General features: G+C 32.7%; 1 protein-coding gene across 2 annotated transcripts in view; it reads left to right on the top strand.

Annotated features, from left to right (window-relative positions):
- Nucleotides 1-13,978, top strand: part of LOC138702111 (collagen alpha-1(XI) chain-like) — a 210,498-nt gene that overhangs the window by 140,625 nt on the left and 55,895 nt on the right. For both annotated transcript variants that reach the window (XM_069829693.1, XM_069829692.1), the window contains exons 13-18: nt 1,286-1,447; nt 2,804-2,848; nt 6,833-6,886; nt 6,970-7,122; nt 9,474-9,725; nt 12,002-12,163. In XM_069829693.1, the coding sequence (XP_069685794.1) occupies nt 1,286-1,447; nt 2,804-2,848; nt 6,833-6,886; nt 6,970-7,122; nt 9,474-9,725; nt 12,002-12,163 (828 nt within the window). The remainder of the gene's footprint in view (nt 1-1,285; nt 1,448-2,803; nt 2,849-6,832; nt 6,887-6,969; nt 7,123-9,473; nt 9,726-12,001; nt 12,164-13,978) is intronic.

The following is a 13,978-nucleotide window of genomic DNA, read 5'->3' as shown; positions in this document are numbered from 1 at the left end:
TGTGTTTAGTCTGTATAGTTTTTTGTGGATGTTTATTTTGCATAATTTATGTGTTTAGTCTGTATAGTTTTTTGTGGATGTTTATTTTGCATAATCTATGTATTTAGTCTGTATAGTTTTTTGTGGATGTTTAGTTTGCATAATCTATGTATTTAGTCTGTATAGTTTTTTGTGGATGTTTATTTTGCATAATCTATGTGTTTAGTCTGTATAGTTTTTTGTGGATGTTTAGTTTGCATAATCTATGTGTTTAGTCTGTATAGTTTTTTGTGGATGTTTATTTTGCGTAATTTATGTGTTTAGTCTGTATAGTTTTTTGTGGATGTTTATTTTGCATAATCTATGTATTTAGTCTGTATAGTTTTTTGTGGATGTTTAGTTTGCATAATCTATGTATTTAGTCTGTATAGTTTTTTGTGGATGTTTATTTTGCATAATCTATGTGTTTAGTCTGTATAGTTTTTTGTGGATGTTTATTTTGCATAATCTATGTGTTTAGTCTGTATAGTTTTTTGTGGATGTTTAGTTTGCATAATCTATGTATTTAGTCTGTATAGTTTTTTGTGGATGTTTATTTTGCATAATCTATGTGTTTAGTCTGTATAGTTTTTTGTGGATGTTTATTTTGCATAATTTATGTGTTTAGTCTGTATAGTTTTTTGTGGATGTTTATTTTGCATAATCTATGTGTTTAGTCTGTATAGTTTTTTGTGGATGTTTATTTTGCATAATCTATGTGTTTAGTCTGTATAGTTTTTTGTGGATGTTTATTTTGCATAATCTATGAATTTAGTCTGTATAGTTTTTCGTGGATGTTTAGTTTGCATAATTTATGCGTTTAGTCAGTATAGTTTTTCGTGTTTAGTTAGTATAATTTGTTTATGTGTTTAGTGTGTAAGTGTATAGTGTAAGCTCTCTTGGACTGGCTCCCCAAGTGTAGCAGACCTTCAGCTCACCCTACACTCCTGTAGGAGGCCGTTGCCCTTATGGCATTTCAGGCTTTTCGTATTTCGTAAGACGAAAGTTGTCGGTGTCGGTAAAAAATAATATTGCGCTAGAATAACAAAGAAAAACAGAGCAAAAGCAAAAGAAAATCTGGTATGAAAAATGATCAAAACAGGCAGTATAAACTTACAGTTACTTTTATTTGCAAACTGCTTTGTAAAACAGAATAGCAATAATCTCTGGCTGTTTCACTTCTCAATAGGAAAGAACGTATTTTAATCCACGAATAAATAATTATGGCTGCCTTGATGTCTACCTATTTAATTTTTATTCTTTCAAGGGTTTTGAAGGTCCTCGAGGAGAAAGTGGACCACCAGGACCGACAGGCGAAAAGGGAAAATTAGGAATTCCGGGATTTGCTGGATATCCTGGTCCTCCCGGGGAAAAAGGCGACAAGGGCTCCGAAGGCAAGAACGGCCAGCCAGGAGAGAAGGGAGATCGTGTAAGTACAGTACACAGCATGATTGGGTACCAACCCTAGGGCCACGCGCTATGAATAGTAAACTGCAGACATCGATTTCAAGGCGCAGGTTTCGCTAGTGTTAAAGGCCTAACAATAATTACGAAATAACAGCAAGCCAAACAAACACTAAATCAAACATTCACGCAATCAAATATTCATTTAAGTATTCATTCAAACGTCATTCATTAATGCATTCAATAAATTATTTACTCAATCACATCCATTCATTCAAACATTCAACAACTATACATTCATTCATTCATTCACTCAAAAATTCACTTAATCAATCATTGAATCACTCAATCAAACATTCATTCATTAATGTGTTCAGTAAAACATTCACTCAATCAGATATTCAAGTATCATTCATTCAAACATTCATTCATTCACTCAAACATTGCATCACTCATTCATTTATTTAAACATACATCCATTCGCCCATTCATTTATCAAAACATTAATTCATTCATTCACTCGTCCATTCAAACACTCATTCCCACAATCAATCAATCAATCAATAAATCAACCAATCAAACATTAATTAAATGAATCAAAACTATGCATTCACTCAAACATTCACTTAATCAGTCATTCAATCACTCAATCAAAACATTCATTCATTAATGTGTTCAGTAAAACATTCACTCAATTAGACATTCACGCATCATTCATTCAAACATTCAATCATGCATTCATTTGTTCAAACATTCATTCTTCACTCAAACAAACATTCAATCACCCATTCATTTATTTAAAAATTCATTCATTCATTCGCCCATCTATTTATCCAAACATTCATTCAATCAATCAAATATTCACTCATTCAATGAATTAACCATTCATAAACCAAACTTTCACTCAATCAATCAATAAAATATTGACTCATTCAATCAGTAATCATGCACTTATTCAATCAATAAAATAATACAGAATTAAGTTCACTACCTGAAAAATAAAACAAAATAAAATAATCATAAAACTGTAATTATAAGATTTAATCTACAACATTAATAAAAGCATCAATTCATTCACTCAATCAAACATTCAATCATTCATTCACTCAAACATTTAATCAATCAAACATTCAATCATTCATTTACCCAATCATTCATTCATTTAATCGTACATTAATTCATTCATTTATTCAGTCAGTCATTAATTTATTCACTTAATCGAACATTCATTATTCACTCAAACATTCATCATCCATGTCGCAACAATGAAGTACGTTTGAATATCATAACATGACGCTGAGTAGACACATGCAATGCTTAACTGCACGCTTTCAAAACGAATTGAATTAGTCTCCATATTAATTCCATATTTTGTCTGCAGGGCAACCCAGGACTTCAGGGAGAGCGCGGAGAAGCAGGGCCGAGGGTAAGTGGCTTTACAAGAGTCAACAAAGTTCTCCGCTTTTTCTGCGTCAAGAACATGGAATCTTTTGTTTCCATCCTTCAGAGAAAGGACGAATGTCCTTCATCTTGTCACTGTCTTGTACGCTCCGTGTTGGCTAGTAAACTGGACAGACAGACTGCCATGGCGAGACTCTTGCTCAGGCCTGGGTTCGAATCTCACTTGGGCTTATTAACTGGTAGGATTGTTTGAAGATCAAGTGTACGTTCCACCCTTAGCTGCCAATCTCGCTGAGCTCAGAAACCCAATCACCGCCGCAGTGGAGTTAGTGACGCTGGATGTGTTGCAGCGAGTTTGGCAAGAAATTGAGTTCAAGAGGGATGTCTGTCACATTTATTTATTAATTTACTTATGTACTTATTTATTTATTTACTTACTTATTTATTTATTTATTTACTTACTTGCTTACTTACTTACTTAGTTATTTATTTATTTATTTACTTATTTATTTATTTACTTACCTACTTGCTTACTCATTTATTTATTTTTTATTTATTTACTTACTTGCTTACTTACTTATTTATTTATTTATTTACTTAGTTATTTATTTATTTACTCACTTAGTTATTTATTTATTTATTTACTTACTTACTTAATTGCTTATTTATTTATTTACTTGCTTACTTACTTACTTAGTTATTTATTTATTTACTTATTTACTTACTTACTTGCTTACTTACTTATTTATTTATTTATTTACTTAGTTACTTACTTAGTTATTTATTTATTTACTTTTGCTTACATATTTATTTATTTACTTATTTATTTATTTACTTATTTACTTACTTACTTGCTTACTTACTTATTTATTTATTTATTCACTTATTTACTTACTTACCTATTTATTTATTTATTTATTTACTTATTTATTTACTTACTTGCTTATTTATTTATTTATTTATTTACTTACTTAGTTATTTATTTATTTATTTACTTATTTATTTATTTACTTACTTGCTTGCTTACTTACTTACATATTTATTTATTTATTTATTTATTTATTTATTTACTTACTTGCTTGCTTACTTACTTACGTATTTATTTATTTATTTATTTATGTACTTATTTGTGTACTTATTTATTTATTTATTTACTTACTTGCTTACTTACTTACATATTTATTTATTTATTTATTTATTTACTTATTTATTTATTTTATTGCTAGTAAGTTTGAAATGAATACCAGTTAATAAATACAATGAAAGATAAACTAGCCCACTCCTGAATGAGTAAGACTCGTGCACAGGACCAGCGGAAGTCACACTGAACCACACTGAGTGAAAACCTGATCAGTTTTGCTATTACATGGCATTAAAACCAAATCTGTGCGTTTTCTAAATACATTTCTATAAGTTTACAAAGTTGTATACTTCTTCTGGAATCAAAAATTGCAAAAATCATAGCTCAGAATAATTTGCGTTGGCGATTGTGCGAAACAATATGTACTCGAGTTTAGCTAAAATCAGTTTTCGAGAGATACAAATAATTTGTATAACTGTAATTTTTCACGGAGAAATTTTAAAATTACTTTGACATGATCTAATTAAAATTTCAACAATGTCAGGAATTATTCCCGCGAATCCTATATAGAAATATTTTCCGTTAAATTCTATTAATACCAAACATTTAGCTACGGAACTTCGTTAAACCAATCTTCTTAGGCAAGAATACCTGCGTAGAACCTTTGCCTGCTGATCCGCTAGGGCGTGGGTTCGATTCCCGCCTGGGCTGTTTTTTTAGTAGGTTATTTTACGACACTTTTTCAACACCTAGGTTATTTAGCGTCTGAATGAGATGAGGGTGATAATGCCGGTGAAATGAGTCCGGGGTCCAGCACCGAAAGTTACCCAGCATTTGCTCATATTGGGTTGAAGGAAAATCTCGGAAAAAACCTTAACCAGGTAACTTGCCCCAATCGGGAATCGAACCCGGGTCACCTGGTTTCGCGGCAGACGCGCTAGCCGTTACTCCACAGGTGTAGCCTGGGCTGTTACCTGGTTCTGTTTCTTTTCGAGGTTTTCCTCAACTAAATGACGAATCTTTCAATCATATCGCCGCTAAATAACCAAGTAGCTGATACAGCGTCGTTTAATAGCCAACTAAAAATCTTCCCAATTCATTCCTATCGCAGAATGTATTTCACAAGATGGCGGTGCCGTAAGAGTATGTACGATACATACAGTTTTCTTCCGTTCTTTTCCACCGTGGTAAAACAGTGAACTATGAAACCTGGTGAAATACTGTACTAGCAGAGGAAACTCAAAATTCTGATAAGCCCGACTCTAATACTATTTTCCCCACGGTATATTCCAAGCGGGTGTTCGCGGTATCTGAACCCGGTGTTTTCCTGTAATTCCGATGCATTAACTATGCAGCAAACGGTAAACTGGTTAAAACCAACACGACAAACAATACTAAAATATACCACAACACGATTTTATGTAAATAAATTGAACATATTCATTTCAAATTTAGCGAGCTTATACAAAACACAATGTCGATACGGGGACTGTTACTGATGTCATGGGACATTTTATTTACATTAAAAACAAGCATAATTTATTAATTCTACAAAACTGATTTTTCGTTACTCCTACATGTTACAAGCATATATTTACAGGTCACAATAACGTAAATGTTTTAGAATATTTTTTTCTCTCTCCCTTCCTCTCTTTTTCAAATTTTGTACCATCCAGGTCTTATTGTAAAGGAGCCACAGTTCGAACCTTTCCCAAGGCAAAAGTGTGTGATGCTCTCGTGTGAATCTTCTTACTGACCTCACGTCACAAGAGATCCGCCATGTTTATGCCTTCCAAAAATTTCCAGACGTGAATTTAGACCAAGAAATTCTAAGCGCTACAGAAAGAAAACATCTTATAGAGAACCAGTATTTAATTCATCCATAGTTTTCTGGCCAAGGTTAGGTGTTTCACTGCAAAACCCAGTATTCTCAAATCTTCAATCTTTTTCGCCTTCATCTTTGTCTCCTCATATTATCCACATATCTTAATGTCGTCTATCATCTGATATCTTCTTCAGCCCCGAACTCTTCTCCCGTTCACCATTCCTTCCAGTGCATCCTTCAGCAGGCAGTTTCTTCTCGGCCAGTGACCCAACCAATTTCTTTTTCTTTTCCTGATCAGTTTCAGCATCATTCTTTCTTCACCCACTCTTTCCAACACAGTTTCATTTCTTATTCTGTCTGTCCACTTCACACGTTCCATTCTTCTCCATATCCACATTTCAAATGCTTCTAGTCGCTTCTCTTCACTTTGTCGTAATATCGATGTTTCCGCCCCATACAATGCCACACTCCACAAAACCACTTCACTAGCCTCTTCCTTAATTCTTTCTCCAGATGTCCGCAGAAGATGCTCCTTTTTCTATTAAAAGCTTCCTTTGCCATTGCTATCCTCCTTTTGACTTCCTGGCAGCAGCTCATGTTACTGCTTAATAGTACACCCCAAGTATTTGAAGCTGTCCACTTGCTCTACTGCCTCATTTAGAATTCGCAAGTTTACCTTCTTTATTTTTCTTCCGATGACCATGGTCTTCGTCTTGTTTGCATTTATCTTGATCCCATACTGCTCACAGCTGTCATTCAGCTCCAGTAGCAAATCGTTTAGTATCATCTCCTCTTCTGCTAACAACGCCATATTATCAGGAAACCTTATACACTTTATTGTTTTTCCTCCTACTATCACTCCTCCCATGTTCTATAAACAGTTATTTACTAAATCCTCCAAGTAGATGCTGAACAGGGTAGATGATAAATGGCACCCTTGTCGTACTCCTCTCCCTATTTCACTTTCCTTTGACATTTCTTCTCCTATCCTGACTTTTGTCCGTTGTTTCAAATGGTATTTGTGATTAGTTAATCTTTAAGTACCAATGTCTGAATCTACCAATGTCATTATCTATGTTTAATTTATTTGCTGTGTGTTACAGGGATTTCGAGGTTCGAGAGGTAGAAGAGGGCTCGAAGGAATTCCTGGGCCGAAGGTAATACATTCTCATTGGAATACAGTTATGACTACAACCCCAAATAGGTATATGTTGTAACTGATAAAATGTTTTTGTAATAGGGAGATACTGGTCAACCGGGACCACCTGGACCTCAAGGAGAAACTGGACCACAGGGTCCTGAAGGACCCCGAGGATTTGCAGGGCCACAAGGACCTCCTGGAAACAATGGAAAGGATGGAGTACAAGGACCGCCTGGCGAGAGGGGCCCTCCGGTAATAACGCTTCCGCAACAAAATGTAGTGCCTGGAGAAAATTATTATTTTTTAAGAAAAGCGTCTGATGAAATATTTAATCAATTATATCGAAGAAGAACGTCATCATTTACACGAAGACAGTTATTCGAGTAATTTTAAATCCTCTCTAGAACATAAAATTTGAAAAATATTTTAATATAGGCCCTATACTGGGTGACGCAGATAAAAGTAGTCCGCCTCCGGTTTGAATGCGAATGCGATATTTTGACTGCTTGAAATTCCACTATCGTATTCTATCCTATCATATCATAACGAAATGAGTAAATAGCTACAACAATGGACAATTTTATGCAATAATCTATTGTTGGCATTCTTCTTGTCAGTATTTCGTCAATCATCAGTCGAATTACACGTGTCTGTTCGCATTCTGCAAAATGACTTACTCAATTAGGGTTGCCAACCCTCCCGATTTCCTGGGATCTCCAGTATTGGCCCCTAATTTTTAACAGTCTCCCCGCTACAGTATTTTTCTTCTCTTCGAGAATTTTTCTCCCTTATTATTTCAATGTAAAAATCATTATTCTAAACATTTCATTTTGCCGTGAATGATGACTGTTTATATGATGAATTTTGTTGTTCAAGAGATACATTGAAATGTGCAGTATTTTTGGAAGGTAATGCTTGCAGAAAATGGGTCCAAAATCAAACAACATTAAGACCATAATTTTGAAAAAAAAAAAAAAAAAAAAAAAAAAAAAACTCGTTAGTTTTGTTTTATGCATACCAAGTAGTAATGCTCATACAAAGAGGGTGTTTCACCTCATTAACAATAATTGGACTGATGTTCGAAACAGAAGCACGACACATCTAATCAAATCAGAGCTGCAAACTGCAAATGACTTCAACTATTACGAGAGAGAAGATCTGTCTCAAAGTACTCTTAATTTAAGCCTAGCTGCCGAACTCTACAATAAAGTTGCTTTTTAGTAACTGAACTGAATAATTTGCCAATTTTCTACGTGGAATTTTGTCGATTTCTTAATCTCCCGTATTTTCCTAAAAAAAAGTTGGCAACTCTATACTCAATATAAGGAAGAGTGGAAATTGTGGAAGCGTATGCGAGAATAGATTCGATTAAGGAAACCGGCAAAATTTTCACGGACAAGTTTCCGAATACAGAACAACCGGCAAAGAGAGCAATACAGAGTTTGGTTAAAAAGTGGCGCGCTAAGGGGTCTGTGCAGGTATATCTGAACATGATTAACGTGCACAGCTGCGTAGTGATGTGCAAGCAGCCACTTTCAACATCTTCTATAAAACATTAGTCATTTGCTGCACTTCGCTTCTGTATTTTTTTTCCTTACTCTATGTAAAATAAAATTAAAAAATTGAAAATTTGAAATTTGAAATAAATAAAATACTTACACGAGCTACTTTTATCTCCGACACCCTGTACAATAGATTACAATTTTATAAAAACGGAATGAAATAAAATAGAAAGGAACAAAAAGAGAATAACACATAGGGACAGACGTGGACAAATTATTAGCAAAATTGAAGATTTTTATTATATATTTTTACAAAATATAATTCTTCAATTTAGACTACAGTTGACATTTTTGCGTATTTCCAAATTATTAGCAAAATTGAAGATTTGTTTTGTATATTTTTATAAAATTTAACTCTTCAATTTGGACTACATTTTATATTTTTGCATATTTACAAATTATTAGCAAAACTGAAGGTTTTTATTATGTATTTTTACAAAATTCGATTCTTCAATTTGGAATACAGTTGACATTTTGGATATTTCCAAATTATTAGCAAAACTGAAGATTTTTATTTTATAGTTTTACAAAATTTGACTGTTCAATTTAGACTAGTTGACATTTTTGCTAATTTACAAATTATTAACAAAATTGAAGATTATTATATATTTTTACAAAATTTAACTCTTCAATTTAAACTACAGTTGACATTTTTGCATATTTCTGTCTACTGTAATGATAGAAATATGCAAAATTGTCAACTGTAATCTAAATTGAAAAGTCAAATTTTGTAAACAGAATTATCATAAAAATCGTCAATTTTGTTAATAATTTGTCCACGTCTGTATAACAAAATAGACTATAAACAGGATGAAAGGTGAATAATTTCGAGGGAAAAATTGTTCAAATTAACTTTACAGGGAGTTATACCTGAAAGCTTGGTTTGCAGGATGAAAGGTGTTCAATGGCAGTAACTTTACAAGATAAATCTTTAAGACCACGTCCACAAATTTCACTTAGAACGTCTTTGCTCCCCATGTACTGCAGTTCGGCACACGGTTTGTCTGCTACGCAGAATTCAACCATTTCTTTTCTTTTCAGGGAGAGCCGGGTCCCATAGGACCTGCTGGGGCACCTGGAGTTGTCGGACCGCCGGGCCCTACAGGAGAACCGGGGCCTGTGGGCGAGCCAGGTACCCCTGGACAACCCGGTCACCCAGGAGAGCCGGGACACCCGGGGGAATCGGGGAAAGAGGGACAGCCAGGGCCGGCTGGGCCACAAGGAAAGCCTGGCCCTCCGGGTGGACCCGGACTACCTGGATTTCCCGGAGAGAGGGGGCATCCGGGGCTGCCGGTAAGTGGTTATACACCGCACGTGTCAAACTGGCAGGTATCTTTCATTAGGGCGTATTTCTCGGGCTTAAATATTTTCCTGCTACTGCAAGATTATGGAGAGATCGTCTGACATCGTTCTTTTTAAAGTTCAGACATATCTTAAGGTTAGGTAATAACAGACTCCTGTTCTTATAATAGACATTTATAAGCTGTATTAAAACTTGAGCAGACAGTTTTAAATGACCAAACATTGATTTTTAATTATGTTTCCAGGAAAAAAAAAAATAGGCAAAAAGGGTAATATTCGAGCTCTAATTATTATATTTATTATATTTATTATTATTATTATTATTATTATTATTATTATCATTACTGCTATTTCTTTTCTTTTTCTCGTATTTGTGTTATAAGTGCTCTTCAGTGTTCTCTTTTGATTCCGTTGATCCTCTATTGGACTTTCATGTAATTTGCGTTATTTACTGTCATATTCGCTATCTGGTAGGATAAAAGAGAATGCCCAATGGCCTGAATCTTGTGAGATTAGATGAATAAATAAATAGGTAAATAAATAAATGAATAAATAAATAAATACATAAGAAAGTAAATAAATAAATAGGCAAATAAATAAGCAAGTAAATAAATAAATAAGAAAATAAATAAATAATAACGTAAATAAGTTAAATAAATAAGAAAATAAATAAGCAAATAAATAAATAAATAATAACGTAAATAAGTTAAATAAATAAGAAAATAAATAAGCAAATAAATAAATAGGCAAATAAATAACCAAGTAAATAAATAAATAAGAAAATAAATAAATAATAACGTAAATAAATAAATAAGAAACTCAATAAATAAGCAAATAAATAAATAGTAAAGTAAATAAATAAGTAAATAATTAAATAAGAAAGTAAATAAATAGGCAAATAAATAAATAAATAGGCAAATAAATAAGTAAATAAGCAAATAAATAAATGAGAAAGTAAATGAAAACCAAATAAATAAATAAGAAACTCAATAAATAAGTAAATAAATAAATAGGAAAGTAAATAAATAAGTAAATAATTAAATAAGAAAGTAAATAAATAAATAGGCAAATAAATAAGTAAATAAGCAAAAAAATAAATAAGAAAGTAAATGAAAAACCAAATAAATAAATAAGCAAATAATTAAATAAGAAAGTAAATAAATAAGCAGATAAATCAATTAGTAAATAAATAAGAAACTACATAAATAAGCAAGTAAATAAATAGTAATTCAAGTAAATCAGTAAATAAATAAAAAATAAAGAAATAAGCAAATAAATAAATTAGAAAGTAAATAAATGAATGAGAATGTAAATAAATAAGTAAATAAATAAATCAGAAAGTAAATAAATAAGCAAATAAGTAAATAAGAAAGTAAGTAGATAAACATATAAATAAAGAAGCAAATAAATAAGTAAATAAATAAGGCTGCAAGGTGGGAACTTTTATGATGTTGTCTATGATAATTAGACCGTAGAGCTTGCCGTAACCACATTACGTTACTTGTCGCATTTAAATTTGGGTGGAAATTTAGAACTACAGAGAGAACTATCGTAACTTCAACATCTTTATCTTCTTTATCAAGGCTTATGACTATTTGATGGAATTTTTGTACACCCTGTATAAATAGGACGTAGTAATACGTCATGTGTATGTAAGTTAATGACCACATTCCGCATGTTTGCCGTGTGTTGGTTTGTGAAAAATATCCACTTCAAGTCAAGCGACGTACAGAATGCTTAATAATGCAGAGAGTAATATTATGGATTCTCAGACATTCAAACGTGCACTTCCTTGCCTTGTTTTATTTAAAAGTATAATTACTGTATGCATTATAGAAACAAATTTCCGGTCATAAATTTTTAGAGCGAAAGTGGAAACGAAGGGTCAAAAATATTCAGCTCAAAAAGTTCTCAAGATAAACAAGTATGAAGTCCACGACACAACTTGGCACATAGGAATCTCACAGAGCTCGAACCCGTGATTTAAACGAGTTTCTTCTTACATATTTTTCTCCTTATTAATCTTTGTTACCACCTAATGGCCTGTTCTATTTATATTTAGAGACTATACTTCGATTAAAATTCCTTCGGATTAGATAGTTGACGACGGCACTTTATAACAAGTTAATAACATTTAAAATATCATTCCTTCGAGTTATTTCAGGTCTTGTAGGTGATACACATGTCAAAAGTATCAAATTACATTTCAATAGCCTATAAGCTGTTCAAAGTATTACATAGTTGAGACATGAGATTGTTATCTACAGGGCATGCCGGGTCTGAAAGGCGATATGGGTCCAATTGGGGCGCCAGGACCTCACGGAGATAAAGGACAGCAAGGAGAACTTGGAAAGGAAGGACCTCCTGGGCCAGAGGGTAGGAAAGGACCTCAAGGACCTCCCGGTCCATCTGGTGCAAAAGGCGAGAGGGTAAGCAAAAGGACAGCTTTTACTCTTGAAATAACTGAACGCTGTAGGGTTCAATAGAATGTATAGCCTAGCCCAATTCAGAAAATTAATACCTCTGCAAGAAGTCAAACCGCCAGTCTTGATATACCTACTGTGTTGGCTGATAATTCATTGTCCTTAATGTTTCTAGCAGCCTTCAGTTAGGGTCTAAGAAATGAGGGATATTTTGATCAGTGTTTATTATAATTTACCTGTTTACAGTAGCCAGAGTCTACGTGTGGTCGTTGATGAACACTTTTAATGCTGGTGTTAGTTCGTTTATTTAACATATTAAGTATAATGTAATTTCAATAAATACCATGACTACTGCATATGTGATTATCCATGACGGTCAAAGTATTTCTCGTCCTGACAGAAACCTAACATTATGGAACTATATAACAGACAATATTACTCTTAATGGAAAATAAACCATTAAGAACTTTTGTGTGTTGTTATGGCATATTAAGCTGATAAGTTCATTTCCCTTATTTTACAGGAGAGCAGTTTTAAAGTTGATTCTTTCAGGAAAAATCAGGGATACATTAGAAGGAATATTTTTAATAGTATTAGTGTTAGCTACTAATGGCACTAGACATGCCATGTTCTGCAATAACGTTAAAAACATTATTTTGCAATATATCTAAACAACAAAATATTCTTCCTGATATTGTACTTATCACCTTCTACCATAACGCCACAGTCTTGAGTACCAAAAATTGGTGAAATTCATTTTTTTTTTCTCAACAATGAATAAATCTGTAACCTTGAAATGTTGTACGCTCAATATACGCCATTTCTGCAATTGTATCCTACTATTTTCATATTTAGTATAACTATTTCCGTCACAGGTAATTAGCAATTTAAAATGGCAGCTCCATTTTGTGCATTGAAATGCCGTTTCCCTGATAATTTCTACAAATATCAATATTTCTGTGTGATTCTTTTGTATTTATTCCTGAATGCCATATGAACAACATGACCTAGAAACTTTGAAATATCTTCACAAGAAATATTTATTTTAATTTCTATTTTAAAGTTATTTTTAATTATTGTATTAGTTAAAAATATGAAAAATAAACTATAGAGTTAAAGCAATAGTTCTAGGTAGGGCTCGTGAAATTATGCTAATGAGATCAAACCACGAGTGCAATTTAATAAGATTATTCAACGAATAAAATTAAATAACTTACAAAACCAAATTACTTACGTAAATGATGATAATTACTATAAAATACAACAATAAGACATTATTATGTTTCCTTGTAATGGAGTTCAAAAACAAACTGCTATCTATCACGGCATACTAGATACTGTTGCCAACTACTCAGAGCGGAAATAACAAACAACAATGCTTAACCTCAAAAGTAAGACAAGCTGAAATGTTACATTAACAGAATAAAACCACGAAAGGTTTTTACATACATTTATTTGTTATTAGAAGTTACAGTTATTGAAAACACAATTTTAAAAGCTAATTTTGTTGGAATTTCTTGATTTTCTGGGCTTGACACTTAAGTATTGTACGAGGTGTCTTATCAAATAACACGCTTCCTTACAAAGCGTCTTATCAAGAAACACAACTGTGATTGGTTGATTTAAGGCGATTCTGAAATGTAATTGGCCAATATCGCAAATTCATCCCCAATATCTTAAAAACTGTTTGAGTTATCAGGGAAACTGTTCGAATACACAAAAATTACGGGTGCCATTTTGTATTTCTAATAACCCGTAACGGTAATAGTTTCACTAAATCTGAAAATACTACACAATTGCGAAAGTAGTGTATATTCAGCA

The sequence above is a fragment of the Periplaneta americana genome, chromosome 6 (genome assembly GCF_040183065.1).
Source record: "Periplaneta americana isolate PAMFEO1 chromosome 6, P.americana_PAMFEO1_priV1, whole genome shotgun sequence".
NCBI classification, from domain to species: Eukaryota; Metazoa; Arthropoda; class Insecta; order Blattodea; family Blattidae; genus Periplaneta; species Periplaneta americana.
This window is presented reverse-complemented; position numbering and strand designations above follow the sequence as displayed.